Below are 23917 nucleotides of genomic sequence, written 5' to 3' on the forward strand. Positions count from 1 at the left end.
AGAAATGATAGCCTCCCATATCCTCTTTGTTTTCTCCTTTAGCTCACACTGAAATTTTCTTGCAGTTTGTTCGTATGTTATTCTAATACATTTTTACTGAATAACCGTTTTTAATTCCCCTTGGAACTGTTGTGTATATTATAAAATAAATGAACGGATATCGATCTCTCGGTCTCTCACTGCCTCGCATTAAGAGCTTTAATACAACTTTCAATTCTGCCGTTCTTAGGACTCTATGAAGACGTTTAAAATTGCAAAATAAGTCTTCCATTCTCTTCCCCGTCGCTATCGAATGGCCAAATCTTTACCAGACCGTTGTTGCTTAATTTTGAAACTCCACCGTACAGGCTATTTTGCACATTATACCACATGGGACCAAGAGATCTAGTTGTTGTTGTTTGTATTGTTGTTTATGTGTTCATGTTTATTAGTCGTGTTGTTGTTGTCGTTGTTGACCAATAAAATTAAACGAATATAACTGTTGTGTTGTTGTTGTTTCAAACGTAATATAGATGTCATAAGAAAAGCTACAAGGACACTATCATTCTTTGACCCAATGTAACTCTCTGCCAACGTACACTCTCTTCATACATTTAAACTGTGAGAAGAGAGTGTACGTTAGCAGAGACTTGCATTGATACTGTCCTTATAGCGTTTCTTATGACATCTACATTACGTTTGAAACAACAACAACACAACAGCAGGACTTATAAACATAAACAACAATACAAACAATAACAAGAAAAACAACCAGATCTCTGGGTTCCCTGTAATTATACTGCAATCATCCATGCATTTGCGTACGCACAACGTTAATTACTCAAGAAGGATAAACAATAAAATTGCTATACTTTTATCACCATCTTATGTTACAGTTCATACACTTCTCAAATTCTGTACGTCTTTACCAAGAGCAATTTTCTGATGAAATATTTTGAAATGAAACGACAGGAAAGCATTTTCACACAATCCATACAATTTTAATATCAGTTGATAGATTGTACAGTGCTCTGTATCCGCATTTCGCTATCACAGCGCGATATTCACATTGCTGTACCAGCCATGACGTGTAAGGGAGTTGGCCGGCGTCATCCTTCACAGAACTGCCCCAGCCGTTAGTTTGTCAGCTGTCTGCACTAAATTGTAGGAATCGATTAGAGGAAATCTGGAACTTTTATGAGCTAGTGGAGTTAACGCAAAAGCCAAATACATGTAATCGCTAGGCGTGTGCTGGAAATATGTTGATCAATCCTAAATTACAAAGGTTGTCGCCCGTCGTAACCACATATACTTTGGTCGGAGTTAATTCATATATGATACTGTTCTTCAGAAAGCAAATGTCAGAAATGTATTTTGAACGGTGATGGTCCCCGCTCTCTCCTGACGTGCTATGTGTACATATACTCTTGTTTACAGTATCCCGGACCAGTAGCTGGCTGGGCAGGTATGCCACGCCTGTGAAAAAGACGGTAAAAATCGCCTGAGAAATATAGATTGAATTTCCTGTAATATAAAGACAGCTCACGCGATACTATAAAGACAATCTAAGTCAGATGTCGGATGGATTGATTACCTGTAAAGCCGTTCCGTACATCGCTGACATCGCGGGCAACACAGCTGTTGTCACCGATCTTTTGTAGCATTAGAAACAGCCGCATGCACAGGGTGAAATTGAAGAAGGAACTCTGACATTGGAGATTACGGCCATTATTATCATAATCTAACTCAGTTCTAATTCTCAGCCGATAACAAATGTCGAGAAAATTTCCGTTAAAATGATATTAAAGTATACCGTACCCAACCATGCGACATCTGTGTTCTGTGAGTCTGTGTATAGCTTCATCTACATCATGTACATCTTTTGCACTCCACAATCTCTCGGCGACTGCACTCGCTCGAGGCCTGTAAAGGATAAAATGGTGTCTGTGATGACATGTTCGATAATTTGAAACTACAACTGTTCTGGCATAAATATGATACGCAAGTATAGTAAAATGACCAGTGTAAATCCCTACAATTAAAGTGCGGAAGACACGATTAGACACAAAACGTATTTTTCAGGTTGCGCTTGTTTAGTTCGCGCCTCGAAATTGAAGGACTTAATTTTGTGCTCAAAATTTCCCTAAGAAAATTTTCAACCATTCTCTTTCAAAATCAAGAATAAAAATCGGGGGTCACCATGCAAATTTTGGCACTGGAGAAACAAATTACCCAACTAGTATCCGTAAATATTATTTACGGATACTCATTCAAAATGGCCGCCACCCCTGTGTTATCTTTATGAGGGAAATATATTAATAACATTCCCTTTTCCCTATTTTCACGACTATAAGCTGCCGAAAACCTTTTTTACTCCGCAAGCTTCAAAATCAGCCCCACTAGAGGTAGGTCAAAAGAATATTGTAAAAGTTTGAGTATCATTATTTGTCCCCGAGATGGCGCATTCCACTTCAATACCTACAAACAGGCGCACCCTGGCAAATACGTACAGACAATCCGACCATTACCACGCCCACAGGACTGTGACTATGTGTATAAGTATAACCCAAAGAACTATGTATAGCCTACTTACCATAGCATGGATAACACATTAGTAGAATCTACATATTCTGTCCAGAGACAAGCCTCGCCGCCGAGAACCAACTCTTTCTGTTTTTCACTACCTGAAAAAAACAAAAAAAAAACAAAAACAAAAACAAAACGAACACAAGCTATACTTAGGGTATATAATTTCGGGCATATGTGTTAACCATTGACTTAATATTAATGAAGATGCCTATGCAAGGATGCTAACGGTCAGTCTCATTTTAAAAGTGTTCACTATTACTCAAGAAATATCCATTCAGTTTTCCTCGTAAATTACGTTACGCCACCAGCGACGCTTCAACTTGCAGGCTTTTGTTTTTATTTCCTGAACACACCTGTGAAATTGCGAGGATTGACCATGTAGAACGTTTTCCAATCCTGTTTAGAGTAAGGGTTCTGGACGTAGTTCAGATACCACGGAGACGAAAGCAGCGTTCGATATCCTTGTGACGTCACATTTGCTAGTCTCTGTGGGTAGTCTGTGTCTCCGCCTCGCCAAACCTGAACGATGACCTCTTTGTGAAGCTGTCACGGTCGAAAATAAACATTTGATGAGCTTGAGATAATGAAGCTGACGGTATCTTTGATTGGTAACACTGCGGACATACACCTTCTTTCCTACACCAAGTAACTATATTATAGGTATGCATTGTACACTTCCATAAATTTTTAGAATGTCAGCGTTCAGATTTGTTTGTGTTCATTCTGAAAATGTATCGAGATTGAGATTGAGAGGGCAAATGAACCACGAGGTCATCTATATGGCCTCCGCTTTACACGACGTAAGATAGTGGAGAACCTTAAACCGATCTCAAATCAAAGTTTTCTGTAGTATGATTAGGCGTTCTCCGCTCCATCCACCCCAATTCCCTACCATTATAGGAATTAGGAATCAGCGGTGCGATGGTCACGACCACAGTTACGAGTGTTTCGATACATAGCGGCCGCCGCGTGGTATGCATACCACGCGGCGGCCGCTATGTATCTAAACAATCGTAACCGTGGTCACGACTACGTCGCCGATATTACCACTTCAATCTGCAAAGCTCGCCGAATTTGGATTATATGTATTGTATACCTGAAATAGCAGAGTTATCAACATTTGCACGTACGTAGATTAACGACAAATTTGGACTAAATTACTCCGGAAATACTCTGAATATGTGCTAAGGGACCGTTCAGTTTTTACGGCCTGGGGGGGGGGGCGGCAAAATCTTGTCGCCGGTGTTCAAAAAAATATAGACCCCTCCTGCATTTTTCGTTAAAAAAAGATGACCCCCCTTTGTCAGACGAAAAAATTGATGACACCCCCCCCCCCCCCGCTGAAAAATAACCAAAACCCATATGTCAAATTTACCCGCACGGTTTGGATTTGAACTCCGGTACGCGGCGCACTTTATTCGTGTAGCAGAGATGCCAGTGCACAAACTTCTCAGCCACATCCATGCAAACGTCTGTTAATTAGGACGACTGTAAGGCAATTTTAACTTCATTTCCATATTTCCAACTTATGTCCATGGACAATGTATAAAGTAAACTTTATTGGAGTGGTTCGCCAAAGGCAGCCCTCCGGTTAAGAGGGTCATGGGCCATTACGTAAAGTCAACTTTATTCTAGTGGGCAACCAAAGGTGGCCCACTGGTAAAAAGAGGGTCGATCATGGCCATTGCATAAAGTAAACTTTACTGACAGGGCCGCTGAAGGCGTCCGGCCATTAAGATGGTCATGGGGTATTACAATAAAGTCAATTTATTGTAGTGGGCCGCCGCAGGCGGCCCGCCGGTAAAGAGGGTCGATCATGGCCATTGTAAACCTAATTGGAGTGGGCCGCCAAAGGCGTCTGCCCGCTAAGAGGGTCATGGGTAATACATAAAGTATATTTATGATTGGGCCGCCGAAGGCGGCCCGACGGATAAAGTGAATCATTATGTGGCAGAAGTGACTTATTGTATTTTTTGAAAATGTGGTGACCCCCCTTTCCTACCAGTGAAAAAGCGATGACCCCCCTTCGCGGATTCCAAAATTATGATGACCCCCCCTGGATTTTGCCGCCCCCCCGGCCGTAAAAACTGAACGGTCCCTAATATATAACATGCACCTTCACACCGCTATCTAAGGAATCTTCCCAAACACTGACTCTACGATCCAGAGAGGAGACAACATCGAAAAGCCTCCCGTAGTAGTAACCTTCCAGCTTCACAAAGTCGTCATCAAATCCTTTCTCTTTCATGAACTTTCGAATTTCTGGATCATTTTGCCTGAAGCGAAAGCGAGAACACGTAAAAATAAAATAATGGTATTAGGAGAGACAATATTCCCTTTGCGATGACAAGGCGCTGACCGAGCGGCAATTTACAATTACAGTACACTACATATAAGACACAACCCATAATGAATTATAACGTAATGTCAATTGACATTACCAGCAGTAAAAATCGATTTCGCTTCCTCCAATCGCTAAGTATCTGTCCGGAAACACTCGTGTGAGTTCGGTGAAGAGTCTTGTCATGAAGTCATAGGTGGAGTTCAAAGCCGGGTCGATAGGTCCTAATGTGCCGTCGGGTTTCCCATGGGTGTAACATGGTGTCAGTAACCCCGGTTGACCTTTGCCCCAAGCAAGGGTATGAGATGGGTTTTCGAATTCGGGAACGACGCGGATCCCTCGAAGCCTTGCATATGCCAAAACCGTGGCTATATCAAGTTGTGAATAAATGTGCGTGTATGGATTAAATGCACCCTGTTGGCGGGGAAAAAAGAGTATATATACGTATATGTTTTAATCGCTGTGCTTTCAAACGTATGTGAAAAATATTGACTTTAATTCAGCTCTGCGTATATAATAAAGCCATTGTTACTTGAACTATATATTGCAATTTGTTTTAGAATAACTCGCACAAATGAAACTACAGACAAAAATACTAAAATGACACCTGTCAAGTTTTTTATTGTAAAATACCGTAAATCTGTGAAGTAAACGCAGTTTCTTGAACAGTTGTGTGAATGGATGTACAAAGCAACGTCACAACCCTTATGACGATGACTCCTGTGCGACGTTTTACAGAAAGCAAATGCCTTCAAAAGCAGCAATGCTCTCAGTCCACTTTTCGGAACATGTCACAAAGCTCTGGCCATGACATTGGTCGAGAAATGACATTTACGCTGTACAGCAACAAGTTTCACCTTTGAATACCAGCACACCTTGCCGGGTCAAGATTTATATTTCACAGTAGAGGGGACTGTCTTTTTGTGACCAATCACTGGCAACTAAAACATACTCAATCATAATCATATTTTGCGCAACCTTTGACAAATACATCTGGTTATCTTGTGTGTGACAATATCCATACCTTATTGCTCATTTCAGGAAAACTTTCACTTTGATAGGGAAAGGAATAGTCACCAACCATGTGCCAATGGAAAACATTGAACTTGTTGAACTCCATGGCGTCCTGGAGAGGTAGAAGTTTTTTGAGATTATTAATAAAGACGACGGTTCAAAACGATATATACATCCTACTGTGATTTGTATGTATGTATGTATGTATGTATGTATGTATGTATGTATGTATGTATGTATGTATGTATGTATGTATGTATGTATGTATGTATGTATGTATGTATGTATGTATGTATGCATGCATGCATGCATGTATGTATGTATATATGTGTGTGTGTGTGTATGTATGTATACATGCATGTATATATGCATGCATATATACGTATACGTGTATGTTCACCGCAGTAAACACAATATGATAAGCACATTGACCGATGTCATGTGAAACATCAACATCCCCTTATCCCATCAGTCTGACATCCCTCTAAGCCAGATGTTGGCATGTGCCAACCATAATAACGAACTTCATAACATAAGTCGCACCACTTCATTGAAGAAGGAAACTGGGGATTTTGGTAATATCAAAGTGGTAGAAATATATGGGATAAGCTAACGTACCAAATTTTTGAGTAGAGTCGGCATCCCTATGTAATGGAGACTGGTGTCTAGCATAACTCCTCGGTGTGGAAATCGTGGCCAATCAACGATGGAGGTCGCATTGATGACAAGCTGAAAGTTAAAATTGCATCTACAGTGACGGAATGTCAGACAAGCCAGATAATGTGAACAACATGAACAAAATATTAAAACCCTTTCACTACATGAAACGAGTCCTACAATCCATATCACATGTCAGGAATGCGTTCTACGGTGTACGTGTCATTATATTAAGTACAGCCTCACTATATAAAACACCATCGATTAAGGTACATTCAACGTTCCATCTTATGAAATCTTGAGAGCATGTGTGATATTATGAATTCGTGCTTGGCCACTGGAAGCAGTACACGATCATGTCAAAATAATATTGATTGCCACCGAGTATCATACTGCAAATGTGAATGCACGGAAAACATTTATAAAGACTCGACAAAGATACTAGACAGTCGACTTTATGTTTCTTGTAAATATTTGATGACATTTCTGTTGATTCATCTGTTTGAATTCATCACTGTGATACCCACAATTCCATTCTTGTCATGGACTAGCTGACTAAATGTTTCTAAACCTACAAACAACAAAACAAAATAAAAGATCGGTATAAATTGACATGAATATCTTAAGGCACTGCTTGATAAAATGCCATGACAATGCAACCTCGTAATAATTATAAATTAATAGCGTGTAGTACAAATGAAGGGCTGAAAAAAACGCGGTAAAATTCTAGAACTGTAATAATATAGGAGGAAGCCAATGGTTTTCAAACAAGTCATATTTCCGTAAAATATACAAACTTTAAGAAATATCAGAGAAGTTGAAAAGCAAAGATCTGACCAAACCTTCTGTTGGAATAATTGTGTACGGACATTTTCATCTTGGAACATATAATGACTGTACCTCTGAGAGCTGCCCACTGAGACGTGGCGGTTATCTGTGCATAGTTTGAATTGACATCAAGCGTATCTGGAACAGAAGATCAGAGACACACTATACATACAATGGTGCCTGCTGGCACCATACCCAGGGAAAAATGTAAACTAGTCAAACACATTTCGCAAACGTAGGAATGCGTCGATGAATACTTCTGTTTGGATGTATTTGGTCGATAAAGAGGTAAAATAGCACAAGTTAAAACCATCTTTTAATAGCGAGTCAAATTTCATCACAGACGAAGGCCGTGGAGGAGACCGTCAGCTTTATTAACCAAGGTTCCGACATCGCTAACCTTTACTGAAAAACTGGTCGATGTCAACAAACTTGATGTTGAAAGACCTTGCTATCATGAATTTACATCCTTCCAATTATACATGCATTATTAGCCAACTGGTTGAAGAAGTACTGAAAGCTTAGGTCCAATAAAGGTTAGTTAAAATGCTAGGGCAAATCTCCAGCATCTGTAGTGAAAAACCTATCTCTAAAATACTTAAGCGATTTCGTCTAGAACTGATTTGTCGTACTGTATTTAGTCTTGGATAGCAGTCCCAGGTTAAAACATTATCAGTTGAAGACAAGCACACGCCCCCTTCTGCATTTTTTATTTAAGATGGACTCTGCGCTATATAGTATACGTACATGTTTCGTTCATCTCCAAGGAGGGCTGTTCAAACACTTGACAGGGTTTTTCGAGTTTTACTGCCATCCCTTGGAGAACAGGTGTTCCTCGCACTGTACGCCGTTTACGTCCAAAGCCCCGAGCAGAGTTGCTTTCGAAAATAAGCAAGTAATATCTTTCGAAAGCCTGGGTCAACACGTCGCATGAAGCTGACGAACCATTAAAGCGAAACGTCACTGGGTCCAGGTAGAACTGAGTGGCGTAAGTCTTCATCTGTTGCGGGCGAGGCCATGGTTCGCCTATCGTCGGCTGAATCATCGGCGTGACGTTTGGAAACCATTGAAGGTGACGTCGCGATCTGGCGGAGATGCCAGTACAAATCAGAATAAAAACATACAATGTTAGCTTGAAAGCCATGGTTGTTTCACCAATTGCAAACTGCTTATACGCGAGCAACAGTTACATAAGATTCGATTTTGTATATAAATTGTAAAACTCCCGTCGGACACAACCTCTACTATATTGTTTGTCACGCCAGACTCTATTGTTGCGGCCTGTCAATGCAGAAATCTGATAAGTTACCTGTCCGCCCACTGGCTGTCTGACACTGTTGTCACTCGAAGATCTAGTGCACCCAATAATACCTTGCTGAAACTTCCGTAAAATACATGCATAACAATTTAGACTATGGTTCAATAGGCACACATTAGGTTTTCAACAAACCACTATACTATACAGAAATTGAACGATATCATAGCCCGAGATCCTGAGAGCACACTCGTCCTCGAAATGTAAACGCGGCTACTTTGTACGTCCAACCTACACTTGTCCATACAAAATAAATCCTGCACAAACTGGTGAGCAGCTTCTCTATATCCTTTTACAGCCTTTCCACTTTCCATCTACCGTCTATGGTTACGGCGACGCAGCTTTGTTAGTCCCGGGTTTCCGTTCAAAGGTCACCTCATTGTGACATTATTACAATTATTGTTTTATAACGGCAGTGCATTATTTATTGTTGTCCGTGACACGCCAAGATCACAAGACGTCTTATCCTCGGACCTTGCATGCCGACAGAACTCGGTTATAAATAATCAGCAGGTGTATACCTGTTTACAGCGATGGTGACGCTAACAGCACCCACAGTCCCCTGTGATCTATTCCGCTCTTGGACTATGCGCCCCACAGACGTGTGTACATATGCCTGCGAAAAAGACATATGTACACACGTCTATGGGGCGCATAGTCCGAGAGCGGAATAGATCACAAGTGACTGTGCAGCACCATAGTTTTTAGACTTCGTATTAAATCATTTTGTATAACTTGCTTTCCAATGTACCATTGGCTCAAAGCAAAATGTGGTTTCACATGACAACATTTCAGCCTTAAAGTACTCTACGACATGGTTGATAAACGGCTACGATATAAATACACAAGTTATAATCTTTGTTTTGAAATATATGTCAATCAATGGTATCGCCATCGAAAAGTGAAGTATTCTATATCGTTTACCAGCCCGCTATTACTCCCCGGATGTTCCTATTGAAATCAATGCACTGATTTGCACCTAAATCGAGGCATGTAATAAAGTTAGCATTTCTATCTAATGGGCATTGATACATGTAATGCATATATGTCGAGCAGAACATGTTAAGGTAGCTGGTACATTTCTGGGAGTTTTGTGGAACACATTCACTCAATATACTCTCTCTTACCTCTTTCTGAGTCAAAATTAGAAGGAAGAATGGAGCATGTTCTGACCCTGTCATGTAACCCATCTATTGTGGCAAGAAAATATGCCCCTCACGTGATGAAAACCTCCAAAACAAATGGTTTTGCTCGAACTTTACTAAAATATCTATGTTTTCTTTCACCACCAAGAACAAAAAACCAGGAGTAACGGTGAATCTGTGAATACACTGAAAAGCAAATTTGCCTACATTGAAAATGCAAAATTGCCCCATTTTCTCTGTTATCCGTTAGGGAAAACTTACGTTCTCGAATTTGGAAGCAACAAAATGGCGATTAAGTTCTTAACAAACTATCGTTTCGTTCTGACTAAAATGAATTTATACTTGCAGCTATCATATTCCATGCTTACTTAGGCACCTTTCTAGATATTAGGCCTACATCCTTAAAAATCTGACGGGATACAAAATCGCCTCAGGGTTGGCAAATAGTGGAATGCCTTACAGAGATTTAACACAAATCAAGCCTACATATATCTTCAAGTGTGACTTGAAAGTCTATATTAAAATGAATATGCCCCTGTAGTTTCTTTTTTCTTATTAATTTTTGATTTATACTTTTCAAATTTTCTTCGGTATGAGCCCCGACGAAACAATACTGAATGGTAAGACTGCATTCACATATTCTGTGGGGGTGTTGGGGGCTGCAGGAACCTAGATTGGCATCTTAATTCGTTTAAGACCCCCCCCACCCCACCATACCTTCAAAACATACAAATCCAACCCCACTGTATGAGCAAAAATGTTCAAATCCCTCTATCTACTACTACATGGCCAAACATTTATTAAGCCAATGGATGACATGACAATTTTATTCATTATTTATTGAATTACCTTCAAAACCGTGGAATCTGAAAATATTTTCATAATCCACCCTATGCCCAGTGCAAACACTGTTCAAATCCGCTTTGGCATCCCAGAACTTTCAAATTCCCCTGAAATTTAGTCCCTCCCAACCTAGGATTTGTGAATGCCGCCCAACTCGGCCGCTCAATAAAAGTTTTCAAATAAATAAATGTTTTTTTTTTGTCCAACGTCACTTTTTTCATCGACGATTCTTTATGCGCATTATTACAGTGTAATACAACTGATGTTCGCTTCCTGAGAAGGAAAATAACTGGCATGAATGATGGAATCATTGTACGCTTTGCAAAAAATTTGAAGTCCTGGCTGTCACAACGCTGCAACAAGTAAATCACCAGAGATTTCAAATGAGAATTCAAGGGTATGTAAGTACTGTTCCTTATAAAACCTTCCGTTTTGTTTTTTTTTATTTCTGAGTATTGCTCTGTACATGAATACGATTATACGGACCCCTGGCTCTGATCTTTTTTTGCATGCCGTTCACGTGGGATTGGACTGGTAATTAACGCCCTCAACGGTACGTTTATCTCCATTACGCGTAACAGCCATTCCGACAGACAGCAAGATGACGATACTAGGTTCACTGTTTTGAGCGTACGTATGATCCTTAAGATATATTTTCTACCGTGAGTAGTACACTGTCATTTCTTATTCGTACAATTTTAAAGCTAACATGAAAACAGGGGCTGATATGAAAACAAAACCCTTTTAGGGTCCTAATAGTCACAAAGCTGCATTTTCAAAAAACATCAGAGCACAGAAGTTACTGCAGGCAGACAATAGTCCCTCTTTCACAAGTGATAGAGGCACCTTGCAATGTTTAAGTTTTCAAAACGTAAATCAGCTGCATGTTGGGGAGTTTGATGAAAGGGAGGTCTTGAAGCATCTTCATGATTCCCCTTTTCTGACAAACTGACTTAAGTGCCTTGTTAAAAAAACCATTGAAATGTTACTCTGATATCTGTGTATGTTTGGTATAATACTAATAATTCATATGGGTGTAATGGCACTGACACAAATTAACATAACTCTTTGTGAGACAAAGTGAAACACCATATAATTACACTGGAAATCAGGGTACACACACTTTTATTTCAGACAAAGCTGAATAAATGTATGGAAAGGAATTTTTTTTTGTTATATAAAAATATTTCATATATATAAATCAAATGTCCTAAATTCATTGACAAAAAGTGGTTGTAAAAAAACAAATAACGAAGCATTAAAACTGATTTTCAAAACATCCCAAATGAATAGGTACTTCCTTGTTTTGAAATTATTTACAAAGAATACCACTGTTTCCCTTGGACTGGTAACTGGCAACTTGATTGGCATCCATCGTTGTTAATGGAAAATGGTCTATGCTTTGCAAATGACCACATTCACTATTATTGGCATTAATATTTTTAGAGGAAAAAGTAAAAAGATGACTGCCTTTGATTTTAGAGTTTTATGAGACCTTTTATAATGAAAAAAACTGAGATGTTTCATCTTTACATTAAGGGTTGTATTCTGTCAGGCAAGATCCAGGTCCTATGATAGGTTCTGCCTGGAGACCACGACTATGAGAGAGAGAGAGAGAGAGAGAGAGAGAGAGAGAGAGAGAGTGAGAGAGAGAAATTGACAAAGTATTAATTTCCTCTTTGTTTATAACATGCAATGACATTTCTTTAAGAGTACCTTCCTTACCAATCTGATTAAAATCTGATGTAGTGATGGGTCAGTCTTTCACACTATCGTATTACAGTCTTTTTTTCTCTGGTATAGTGAGGGGAGGACTGCAGAACAAAAAGACTGTAATACGATAGTGTGAAAGACCAACCCATTACTACATCAGATTTTAATCAGATTGCTTCCTGACAGATGTACATCAAGTTACGTATTTCAACCTACCCACTTTTACCAAGACCCTGATACAGAATGAAAAAGACATCTTGTATTTCACTTATATGTATTCTATATTCAATGGCATAAATGATTGCTTAGAATCAAACAAAATATGACAGAGGAGAATATCTTGAATACTGTACGTCAATACTTCAGTGTCGACTTATCTGAAATCTCACTTCGAAAATCTTTGTTTTTCATTGATTTAACCATTTCAACACTAACATTGGGTATGATTCAATTGTATTCTAAGACAAATTTGGATCTGTGTACGTGAGATAGGGGTGAAAGGGTTAAATCTGTTGAAAATATCTGCTCTGAGTCTTTAGTCTCATCATGATTACATCCCTTATAAGCCACAGTTTTACAACTTACCCAACCATTCGACATCTTTGCTCTTTCACTCGAGCAGCCGCATTTTCCAGATCTCTGGTGTCCACTGAACTCCACAATCTTTCCGCAACAAAACTGGCTGAAGGCCTAAGAACAGTTTGTGACAAAGTCGTTAAAAAGTAATCTTGACAGCTTTAGTCTCAATAAAGGTCAATGTCATTACAGGGGCTATGTACAAGCTTTGTGAGGTCTTTGTTCACACTAGGCACATGGCACCCCCAGTAATTTTAATTTATACCTCTTTTTGAGGTCAAATCATTCACGTTAGTAAGTTCAAATCAGTATCTTTTTCTCTCCTTTTATCACTCTCTTTCATTTGCCAAGAATCGTCTTTTGTTTTGGCAAAAGACAAATCCAGCTATTTTACAACTGAAGCAACTCTTACCAGAGTCTTTGAATGACATTTGTGCCATCGACAAATTCAGCCCACATACAAGCCTCTCCTCCAATCACCAGATTCTTTTGCTCTTGGGTTCCTGCAATTCAAACGTAATTTGTCACTTTTATGTTCAGTATGTTTATCAAAATGATTGTAACAGCTAATCATACAAGTACACAGTCACACATATCCTCACAAAACAGGCTGTTTTGGTGTGATCCTATTCCAAGCATGAATTTGGCCATTTACGCTGTTGCCTAAACATGGCCAGTCAACACGTGTTCTGTAAACACACCTCATCCGTTTTTCTCACTAAAAAATTGTCAAGTTCATCTGCAATCACTTGTCTGGCCCTCAAATGGCGCCATCATCTTCTTTCACATGTTCTAGAATGGCGCTTTCAATCTTACTCAGTAAAGAGTTGTCGGAACAATAAACTGATTAGTTTTGGAAACTGTTGACCCAAAAACTGGCTCTTTTCATGTATGTGTGCCTAAATGACGCATACTACATCAGCAAAAAATCATGACAAATCGCGACAGAAATTTTCGATCAGAAGTGTTATGGAAAACACTGTTATTGAGGAAGCATGTCATAATTTACAAACCTCTAATAATTGAATTTGTGGTCTGCTACAGTTATCCTGTATTAGTAACAAGTCAACAGGCTGTTTCAGTGAGATAAATGGTATAAAGATACAGCAGAAAGTAACTAAAAGTAACCCCATTTTGTTCTATAGGGATCCAACATTAGTCCGGGGACAGTTCAGGCAGTAACAAAATTTGGTGTTAACAGGGTTTATGATGTGCTAAAATTCTGAGATAAATATCTTGATAGGTCATGCATGACTGTACCTTCAAAATTTTGTGGATCAACTTCATAGTAGAGCTGCCAAAATTGATCGTACGGGTCTGTAACATAGTTCAGGTACCATGGTGATGACAGAATGACCCGATACCCCTGTGATGTGATCTCATCCAGTTTGTAGGGGAAACGCCAAATGTCAAGCCACAACTGAATGATGGCGTCTTGGCGAATCTGTGAGCAAAGTCAAGATGAAATTTGAAACTTGCTACACAGACAGCAAGACATAAGATTTTCCGATGTTGTATGTTGGAAAGATATGGTAATCTCTTACTTAACAGTCATGAGGAATTTTCAAAGCAATGTGTCTGAAATATTGCAGGGTAGTTACATTCCAAGTTCTCTGTTTTAATGGTATTTCAGGGTCTTATTCTAGAGAAAATTGATAATGTTGGCTGTCTTTTTTTCAGAAATATTGCTCTCATTTCCCTGGCAGACTAAATAAAGAAATGATGCATCAAATATATGTATTATTCTATCTTTTCTTCATCAATTGATAATTGTGAGAACATTTCATAATGCATAAATTAATATCATTAGCCAATATAACCATGCCTTCTAAGTAAGACATGTTTGAAAAAACAAATTCCATGACTTTAAGTTTTGTAAACAATGGTATGTACCTTTACTTTATCATCCCAGACATCTTCCCAGAGAATGAAACTGTGATTTAAATTATCAATTATTCCCAGCAACTGATCAAAATAGTATTCTTCAAGTTTTTCATAGTGGTCGCTATATCCTTGCTTCTTCATGAACTCTGTAATCTGCGGATTGCTCTGCCTGTGAAGAAAAATGAAGAATTCTAAGTTGCATAAAACATGCCGACACTGAGAATGCTGGGAAAGAAGTATCTGATGGGAAGAAATCCTGGAATGGACTGCTCATTATCACGCAGACAGTTTGCTTATTTGACTCTGTTTGAATGACTGACAAAGGATGAACTGAAGATCAAATGCACGCCTCTTTAACACTGTTCTCATTATGTGATAATTTCATAGTTATTCTCCATTTCGTAATTCTAACTCCCAATGGCCTACAATTCACAGCTGCTTGGTTCAATTTGGTTTGAAGTAAGCCCAATACTTGATGACTTTGTTTTCCTAAGCCATTGTCCTAAAGTGATTTCGCTTCATTGGATATATCTTCATCAGTCTGAATATCAAATTCAGCAAAATTAAACTTGGTGATAAGAGGTTTCAAATTTGCTGAAGGCAGCAGTAGTGTGTCACTGATCGTATTTAAGGAATGAGTAAAACCGACAGAGAGCAATCATACCCAGTACCAATAGCTACATACGCTACCATCAGTTGCATTACCTGTTCACCCCAATTCTCTGTAAACAGGTCCACAATCAAAATTGAAAACAATGGGTTTGGGCCAAACCATGGTGGTGAAAGGGTTAAATTGTCATATTAGGAAGTATATGCATGACAGGTGTAGCTAACCATAGCAATATCACTAATTACTTTGTTGGAATTTTCCTGACAAAACCACAAAGGATGTGATGAAACTGAAGACAAAACTCTAGCTCACCAGCAGTCAAAGTCAATCTCATCTCCACCCATGTGTAAACAACCATCTGGAAAGACTGTTACAATTTCTTTAAAGAATTTTTCCAAGAATTGGTAAGTGGAATCTAGGGTTGGATCCATGGGGCCAAGCGTGCCGTCAGGTTTGCCTCCAGAGTAACACTTTGTCATCAGCTCTGGATGTGATAATCCCCATGAACCAGCATGTGCCGGAGTGTCAAATTCCACCACGACTCGGATCCCACGCAGCCTGGCATACTCTATTACCATGGCAATGTCTTCCTGAGTATACACATGGGTGTATGGACTGAAGGCACCCTTTTAAAAAAGATGAAAAAATGACAAACAATAATTCAAAATTTTCAACCAGCATCCCTTATTACATCTGTCCATTCATTGTGCATATTACATGCATTATTTTAAGACATTACTGATGAAATGAAATGCATATTCATGAGATGCTGTTAATGTTTATGGAGTTATTAAGGCCAGGGTTCTTTTGATAAGAGGATGAGTAGACCGTTATTTACTTGGTCCCATCATCTTTTGCATATTCCTTCAACATCATTTCAGAAGTTTTTGGTTCATCTATGCCACCAATAGTTTGCTATTTTCCTACCATAAGGCTATTGAATGATTACAAAACTTTTACAATGAGTGTTTGCGGCATGTAATGACAGAAGCTGAATTTGTATGTTCAAAATTCTGTCTTGAACAAATCTAACTTCGGAAAATTATATTGTCTTTGATATCTATTACAAACACATTTCATGTCATAGTTGGATGATTAATTATGAAATGGACTGCAGAGCATATGTACACAAATACATACCTTCTGGCTCATTTCAGGGAAAGCTCGGCTAACATATGGAAAGGACTCATCTTCAGTGATGTGCCAATGGAAAACGTTCATTTTATTGTACGCCATTGCATCCTGAAAAGTTGACAGCAATACAAGTTGTTGATTACACACATGAGTGAGTCTGCCATCCTACTGATCCAAGAGAATGGTGAATGCTAATAAAACTGCCTAAGATCATCACAGAACTATCAGGCAAAGATGTTGGCAGGTTGTCAGCCTGCATTGTTTACTCTGGCTCTGTAAAGACTGTAAAACAAATATGGCCTTGATCTGTTTATTGGTCCTTGTTATTTTACCTTTTGAAATCTCTCCTCCTATACGTAGCATGTTTCACCAGGTGGCTGTGATCTTGTACAGCTGAGTTATGGCAGGCTTCACAAAATTCAAGGAAAGCTAACATATTCAACTAAGAAATCATGGCAATTTGGATTCTGCCACTACCAACTTCTTTGTTGGTAGGTCAATAGTAACTATGGAAACAAGAAAATTGGGTCATATTTGAAAGGGTAAAGTTGATTTCCAACTGGTAAGCAAGCATAGTAAAAACTGTAGTACTACTGACTTTCTGTGTGTAACTGTGGAAAAACTAAATTTGCTATATATGGATGTATGCAAATTTATGAATACATACAAATTTATGGTGACCAATAACACAGACTAATGTAATAACTAAACTGATCTTACCAAATTCTTGAGCAGTACTTTAGTTGGTATGAAGTGAAGACCTGTATCTATAAGTATTCCCCGATGTTGAAACCGTGGCCAATCTGTTATCACTGTTGCATTTACCCACACCTTAAGTAGAACAAAATGTTTTAAAAATTTGAGTAAACTTGAAAGTTTTGCACAAATAATTTATGTAAATGTAATTGGTAGTCTTGCAGATTGCTGTACAATCAACAGGCCAATTAACAGTCATAGCTTTTTGATGCATGGTTTTCTCATTTTCATGTTGATTCATTGGTTATTTGCTGTCCTCATAATTCACATCAAAAAAGAAAAGAAAAAGAAAGAAAGAACTTTGACACTGACTGGTGCTATGATACTGTTGGAGGATTTGAACTCAGAAGTAACATAGCTCATGCATTTTATTAAGACATGATGTATATATAACTTGGCAAAGCAGTTCAGTGACTACACTTACATTGTACTGCCTTCACAATTAAAAAATCTGTCAATACATAAGAGGTCAGTATGCATTTAGTTGTTGATCCTTTGCAATTAAATACATACTCACTTCTTTTGAATCTGGTTTTGAATGTCAGTAAAGCTTCAATGATGATTGTAATGTCACAGAAAAATTACTTGTAGAGAATAGTCTGTTGACTGTGATGTGATTTCATATCTGTTCCATTTCTATAAAATGCAAAGAAATGCAGGTGTTCATGTTGTCACACTAGGATTTGAAAAAGAAAATTTGAATAGGGAGTACCTCATCATCTTCAAGTTGATAGATCAACTGACTGAATGTTTCCAATCCTGTAAAATAAACAAAGCAAATAACAAAACCACCCAGAGAAATATTTTTTTCTGTTCACCCACCAAAGTTCCTCGAATATCCTACCAAACTTTGTATTGGTTAAGTTGTCTTTGTCTACATCGGACACTGTACCAGACACAAAATGTGGACTTGAAACGATGTGGTCTCATCTACTTATACAATGTCTAAAAACATACTAACCCTTTGAGTGCTGTATTTTTCCAACCATAATTTTAGTGCAACATTTTACCAATTTTTATGAATTTTTCTGTGATTTTTTTGATGATTTTGGACCAAATGGGCATCATATTTCAATGACTACAGTTTTGTATCAAAATTTTGACAAAAATCTGAAAAATATTAACTGGAGTGTATTTTATAAAGGCAACAAAACTTGACTTTGGCATTGAAAGCATAATTTAATAACACAGCATAATTTGCTCAAAAAATAACTTTTTTGCAAATATTCACTCAATTTGTTAACCCAAGATTACAATATTGGTTTGGTTTACCTTTCAGCTTGTCAAGCAGTCAGTAAGTTGCAGAATAAAGAAGTTAATTTATGCAAATGTATGCAAATCACCCGATTTCTTGGTTTCTCTTTTCTTCCAATTTCAAAATTTCCAAAGAATTTAACTCTGGCTGTGTCAAATTTTCTGAAATTGTCACATTATGTATTTTAAGTACTATATAAAATCAACTATTTTGTTTGGCAATAAAATTTAGAGGCATTTAAATTTTGCTAATCATGTCTTTAATTACTTTTTTGAGTTTTGTGAATGATGATAGATAATGCAAAATAAAATAGTCATTTTTTTCTACATATACTCTTGTTTCAAGTGATAAATAAATTTCAGAAAATAGTATCAAGTTTTTTACTCAAACTAATTTTTACAATTAATACCAAAATTGCAGGTTTTTACCCAGAAAGATACACCCCTTCATCCTTCGAGTAAAGTATTGCTACCATACTAAATTTTACATACTCTGCTTTCTGAAAATATATATTATAAGGGGGTTTCCTTGTCATCTTAGATGAGAAATACTCCTTCGAAAAAACTGTGTTGGCAACGTGCTGCTCCATCTTAACATTTAAAGTCTCTTTTACATAATGTGGAGGATGACATTTTCCTGAAGCACTCAAACTTCAAATTCTGATGTAAAAGAAGAAAATTCTGTGAGTTTGACTCCTTCATGTGATAAAAGAACTGCACGGTTGGGTTTCACTGTTTTACACAGCAATGATGGTGCATGTAAAATCATACACCATGAACCTTTCATCAGCAGGCAGCAGAAGTTGCGACTGAAAACTGACCTGAGGGCAGCGCTGCTCTCAGGGTAGTTCTGAGAGGAGTAAACATGTGCACAACATCCAATGAAGTCACTGAGGAACTGTATGTCTGCCCTGAGGGCACCTCAGATATTGCTGCCCTCAGGGCAGAATGGCAGGCAGGATAGGAAATATCTGTCCTGCGGGCAGTTCTGATATATTGCTGAACTCAGGGCAGATCGGTAGATATACACTATGTGATACTTTATGGATAGGAAATGTATGGAGACTGCCCTGAGGGCAGCTCAGATATATTGCTGCTCCCAGGGCAGATTGATAGATATACACTGTGCAATGCTGTAAGGATAACAAATGTATGTCTGCCCTGAGGGCAGCTCTGATATATTTCTGCCCTCAGGGCAGATATAAATTTCTATATCCTTTAAAGTATTGCAAAGTGTATATCTTCCAATCTGCCCTGAGGGCAGCAATATATCAGAGCTGCCCTCAGGGCAGACATACATTTTCTATCCTTACAGCATTGCATAGTGTATATCTACCAATCTGTCCTGAGTTCAGCAATATATCAGAGCTGCCCTCAGGGCAAACATATATTTCCTATCCTTAAAGTGTATTAGTGTGTAGCAACCAATCTGCCTTGAGGGCAGTAATATATCAGAACTGCCCTCAGGGCAGACATAATTTCCTATCCTATCTACCAATCTGCCCTGAGGGCAGCAATATATCTGAGCTGCCCTCAGGGTAGACATACAGTTCCTATCCTTACACATCGTTGCATAATGCATAGTGCAGTGACGTCATCGAATGTTGTTGTTGTTGTTGTGGAATGTTGTTGTTGTTGTGTTTACTCCGCTCTGAGGTGCCCTGAGGGCAGTGCTGCCCTCAGGTCATTTTTCTACTACCTCCATGGTTGCAACTTCTGCCTCCTGCCCTTTGATCAAATACCTCTGATTGCTCCCCAAATGGACGGCGCCCTCAGTGTCGCAACACCAGAATGTACGCTCAGTGTATCTGAAAGTGAAAGAAAACGCGTACACCCCTGAGTCAGTTGCCGGTCGGTGTCATTCGCCGGTCAATTCGCGGAACAAGAGCCAACACCACCCTCCATACAAACAAGATAACAAAAACGTAACGGTTAGTATTTCGTATTAAGAGACAACAATGGTAACCCAACTCTCTCCGACAACGAATATAACATAAGCTTACACGAAGACGAACAGAAAAAGACCTGCACTATAGATGGAAGACGTCCCTGAACATAGGTGAGTGAAAAACAGCAAGACAAGATCCTAGGCCGTACAATGAATCGACAAGAAACCACACAACATTCCAGCAACAGTAAACGTTGTGAACAACGTACATAACTGGATACAGCACGGGCCAAAATAAGGATCACAATACTAAACGGCCTTTTTGAAGGCCAACACATGTTCAAAAGGGAGAGTTACCATATCAATACTGTGCCATGCCTCGACACTAAAAATGTACACAAAAATTACACATAAAATTACAAAATAAATAGAAGGGTCAACATCATAAGAGGGCACAGAAATAGAGAACAAAATAAACATATTACGCCAACAAAAATGTCGCATTACAAGAGCACAAACCAAAATGAAAATCAATACACATAGCAGCCTCAAATTCATCTGAATTTCACCTTCCAAAACACAGGATAAAATACATTCTATGTCTAAGGCATGTGATCAAGAACACTATCAGAAAACGGTGAGATACCAATCAAACCGTTAGATAAAGGAAGATGAATGAAATTCGACACACTAATAAGGAAGCGTCAAAAATAACTCGTCAACCACCGACTTCATACAAAGATTACAACAGACAACTTATAAACAAAGAAACAATTCCTGCATCTTGACAGAAACGAACAACATTAAACAGGTTGACGATCACATATATCTTTCTCTCAATCTAGTAAACACAATACGAACACGACCTTGAACACAGTAGAACAAAATGAGATATCCTAGCTTCCAGAATGAAAGAACAAACTTCCAGTGGGACAACATAGGAAAACATACAATCTGCAAATATACCACACAAGTTATCCACTGAAGTTGAACTTGAGGCAATTGACGAAGAAAGTCTGGCAAACTTCCAAAATATAGCGTCAAAGAATCGTAGTGTCTTACACAGTCTCTCCACTCTGGAGTACAGTATGCACTGACACGCAGATTACAGCCGCTGTGTCTCTCCGTGCCTAATCGGCTCTATACACAAGACAGTGAAACAGAAAATACACACTACTACACATTAAACGCAAAATCACCAATATATGAACGATGTGTGGAGTTGCTTTCCCTTTACTAACTGTTTCTCTTCCAAAATTGATCTACCCTGTCAAACTCTTAGACCGGCGATTGAACCCGGCGACCGCAGAATGACACAGCGCCACCAATAGTTTGCAAGTGTTTTTCACCTTTACTTTCGTTTGCTTGCCCCACGGTTATGATTGTTGGTGTTGCCCACCCTCCAATGCAAAAACAACATGGCTTCATTCATTTGTGTCGATCCACGTTAAACCGTGACAGGCGTTTTTCACGTAAGTGACCGGCAACTGACTTAGGGGGTGTAGTCACACTTTAATTTCTCTGATTCCAACATTTTTCAGTTTTTTTCTGATAGTGATTATGTTTGTTAACGTCATATCTTGTGCATTTAGAATGAGATAAAACAGTGGGTATAAAACCTAGGTATTCAACTCGAAACTATACTCAGGAAAAACATTTTCTTGTCACCTGCTGCCAGAAGACACTTTTCTTTTTACCAATCGACGTACTTTACTACAGGTTTTTGATCGTGACGTCTGTCTCCACATCAAGAATGTTTTGAAAGGAGACATGAGAAAGAAGTAGTCGTGAATACATACACGTTTCATTCGAATCCATCGCCGGAAATCTGTCGCAAGGATTTTCAAGGGTAACCGCAAGGCCGAGCAATTGTTCAACTTCATTGGCGCTGTTGATTCTGTTGAGTGTATCTGCACACTGTCGATCGAATAAAATTTTCTGGTACCTCAGGAAAGCTTCTGTCAAAATATCACAGGCGTATGACGTGTAACTGAAGGAGAACTTGACCACGTTGACGGCAATACGTTCCTGCGTGGTGGACATATGCTGCGGCTTTGGCCAAACGGCACCCTTCGATGGTTCTGACTGAAGCCAGCGACGATCAGAGAGGAGTTGTTGTTCTCGTTGCCCATCGATGACACTGTTAACGTTATCGGGCCATTGAAAATCGGTTCCAAGTTTGTCACGGTAACTCCGGCCGCTAGGAAGCCGCCAGCAAAAAATGAAGAGAGTGAGAAGTTTCAAAATCTCACCGGTAAACGCCATAGCAACAAGTCTCTTTCCTAAAAACGATCATATCAGTTGCAGAAGTTTATTGACATCTGCACCTTGACCAACGAATACTGCTACTACAGTGCTACGCTTGTTTGACCTCGAGCAGCTCACAATTCTCACGTGACATCAAACACGTAACATACTCCTCACTCATGTGACTTCAAACACATGACTTACTCCTCGCCCATGTGACCAGTGTATCAGAAGTTATAAAGGAGCCGTCATTATTTATGGCCTGGGGTTGGAGAAATTTCGAGCAACCCACCACCGCCAACCATGATGAATTTGAGTAACCCCCCCTCTCTAACACAGAAATTTCGACTGATTCCCCCTTAGGCCAGAGAAAAAAAAAATCTTGTTCATCGGATTTTTTGGACCAAGTCCCAGGAGCGGCGAGCGAAAATTTTTTTTTTTATTTTTTTTAGGCCGAAGGTAAATGCGGTTCTCTGGCATTTTTGCACACATGCAGACAAGGCAAGATAGTTGTTTCCCTTTTTACCAGAAATATCTCAGACAAGAAACACTGATACTGGTAACTGAATTCAATACTATATTTCCCAACAATAACATAGACCATTACATTCACAGTTAGTGTTTGCACAACATATTCTGAGCATTTCAAAATTCTCTCAGAATAAAACTGAAATGTACAGCAAATCACTGAAATTCAACAATTCAGTATTGTCCTTTAATATTGTCCTGGTAGGACCTAGCATCTGAGTTTTTTTTCATTTTACTTTGGCCCCATATTTTGGCCTCTTTACCACTGTCTATATATACACATTTTACACAAGGGTCTAGCAACACTGTACTGTGATCGGAGTGAAGTTATATAGTCATCATTCAGATCGTACTTTAACATCGACGCAACCATGTGTTTTGTCATTGACGTAAATTTTTATACTTTCGATGCTATTTTCATTCAATCGGATGCACCGTCCATCTATATCTGCTGTCACGATCTTGTTGAACAAATCGCCGAACGTAATGTCAGGACAAACACTGAATAGCGTCCCTGGAACTAACTGTTGGCCATCACGTCGAATGTTGGCGATCAAATTAATACTCATGATGTGACATGTACTAACCTTTACAAAACGAGCAAATTTCTGGCCAA

At 38.8% G+C, this 23917-nt stretch overlaps 2 protein-coding genes across 2 annotated transcripts; both read right to left on the reverse strand.

Moving 5' to 3' along the window:
• Window positions 1-830: 830 nt before the first annotated feature.
• On the reverse strand, window positions 831-9157 carry LOC139121153 (beta-hexosaminidase subunit alpha-like). Its single transcript, XM_070685825.1, has 11 exons — window positions 8156-9157; window positions 7481-7546; window positions 7108-7151; window positions 6542-6652; window positions 5934-6035; window positions 5010-5323; window positions 4685-4844; window positions 2922-3111; window positions 2573-2663; window positions 1798-1902; window positions 831-1455 (listed from the first exon to the last, which is right to left on the reverse strand). The coding sequence occupies exons 1-11, from the start codon at window positions 8550-8552 to the stop codon at window positions 1389-1391; spliced, it is 1647 nt and encodes a 548-aa protein (XP_070541926.1). The 5' UTR covers window positions 8553-9157; the 3' UTR covers window positions 831-1388.
• A 2662-nt stretch (window positions 9158-11819) lies between these two features.
• LOC139121154 (beta-hexosaminidase subunit beta-like) lies at window positions 11820-22920 on the reverse strand. The gene is made up of 11 exons (XM_070685826.1): window positions 22326-22920; window positions 20381-20446; window positions 18097-18143; window positions 17349-17459; window positions 16635-16736; window positions 15807-16120; window positions 14894-15053; window positions 14261-14444; window positions 13413-13503; window positions 13010-13114; window positions 11820-12309 (listed from the first exon to the last, which is right to left on the reverse strand). The coding sequence occupies exons 1-11, from the start codon at window positions 22789-22791 to the stop codon at window positions 12246-12248; spliced, it is 1710 nt and encodes a 569-aa protein (XP_070541927.1). The 5' UTR covers window positions 22792-22920; the 3' UTR covers window positions 11820-12245.
• Between the last annotated feature and the right edge of the window lie 997 nt (window positions 22921-23917).

This window comes from Ptychodera flava, chromosome 21 (assembly GCF_041260155.1).
Source record: "Ptychodera flava strain L36383 chromosome 21, AS_Pfla_20210202, whole genome shotgun sequence".
NCBI classification, from domain to species: domain Eukaryota; kingdom Metazoa; phylum Hemichordata; class Enteropneusta; family Ptychoderidae; genus Ptychodera; species Ptychodera flava.

Excerpts from the sequence above, each read along its gene's own strand:
- LOC139121154 (XM_070685826.1), bottom strand. The coding sequence starts at position 22,791 with ATGGCGTTTACCGGTGAGATTTTGAAACTTCTCACTCTCTTCATTTTT. Across the intron at positions 17,460-18,096 it reads ATCAACTTGAAGATGATGAG|GTGTGGGTAAATGCAACAGT; the intron begins GTACTCCCTATT and ends GTTCTACTTAAG. Across the intron at positions 14,445-14,893 it reads TCTGGGATGATAAAGTAAAG|ATTCGCCAAGACGCCATCAT; the intron begins GTACATACCATT and ends CTTTGCTCACAG.
- LOC139121153 (XM_070685825.1), bottom strand. The coding sequence starts at position 8,552 with ATGGCTTTCAAGCTAACATTGTATGTTTTTATTCTGATTTGTACTGGC. Across the intron at positions 5,324-5,933 it reads TTCCTGAAATGAGCAATAAG|GGTGCATTTAATCCATACAC; the intron begins GTATGGATATTG and ends CCCCGCCAACAG. Across the intron at positions 2,664-2,921 it reads CAATCCTCGCAATTTCACAG|GTAGTGAAAAACAGAAAGAG; the intron begins GTGTGTTCAGGA and ends TGTTTTTTTCAG.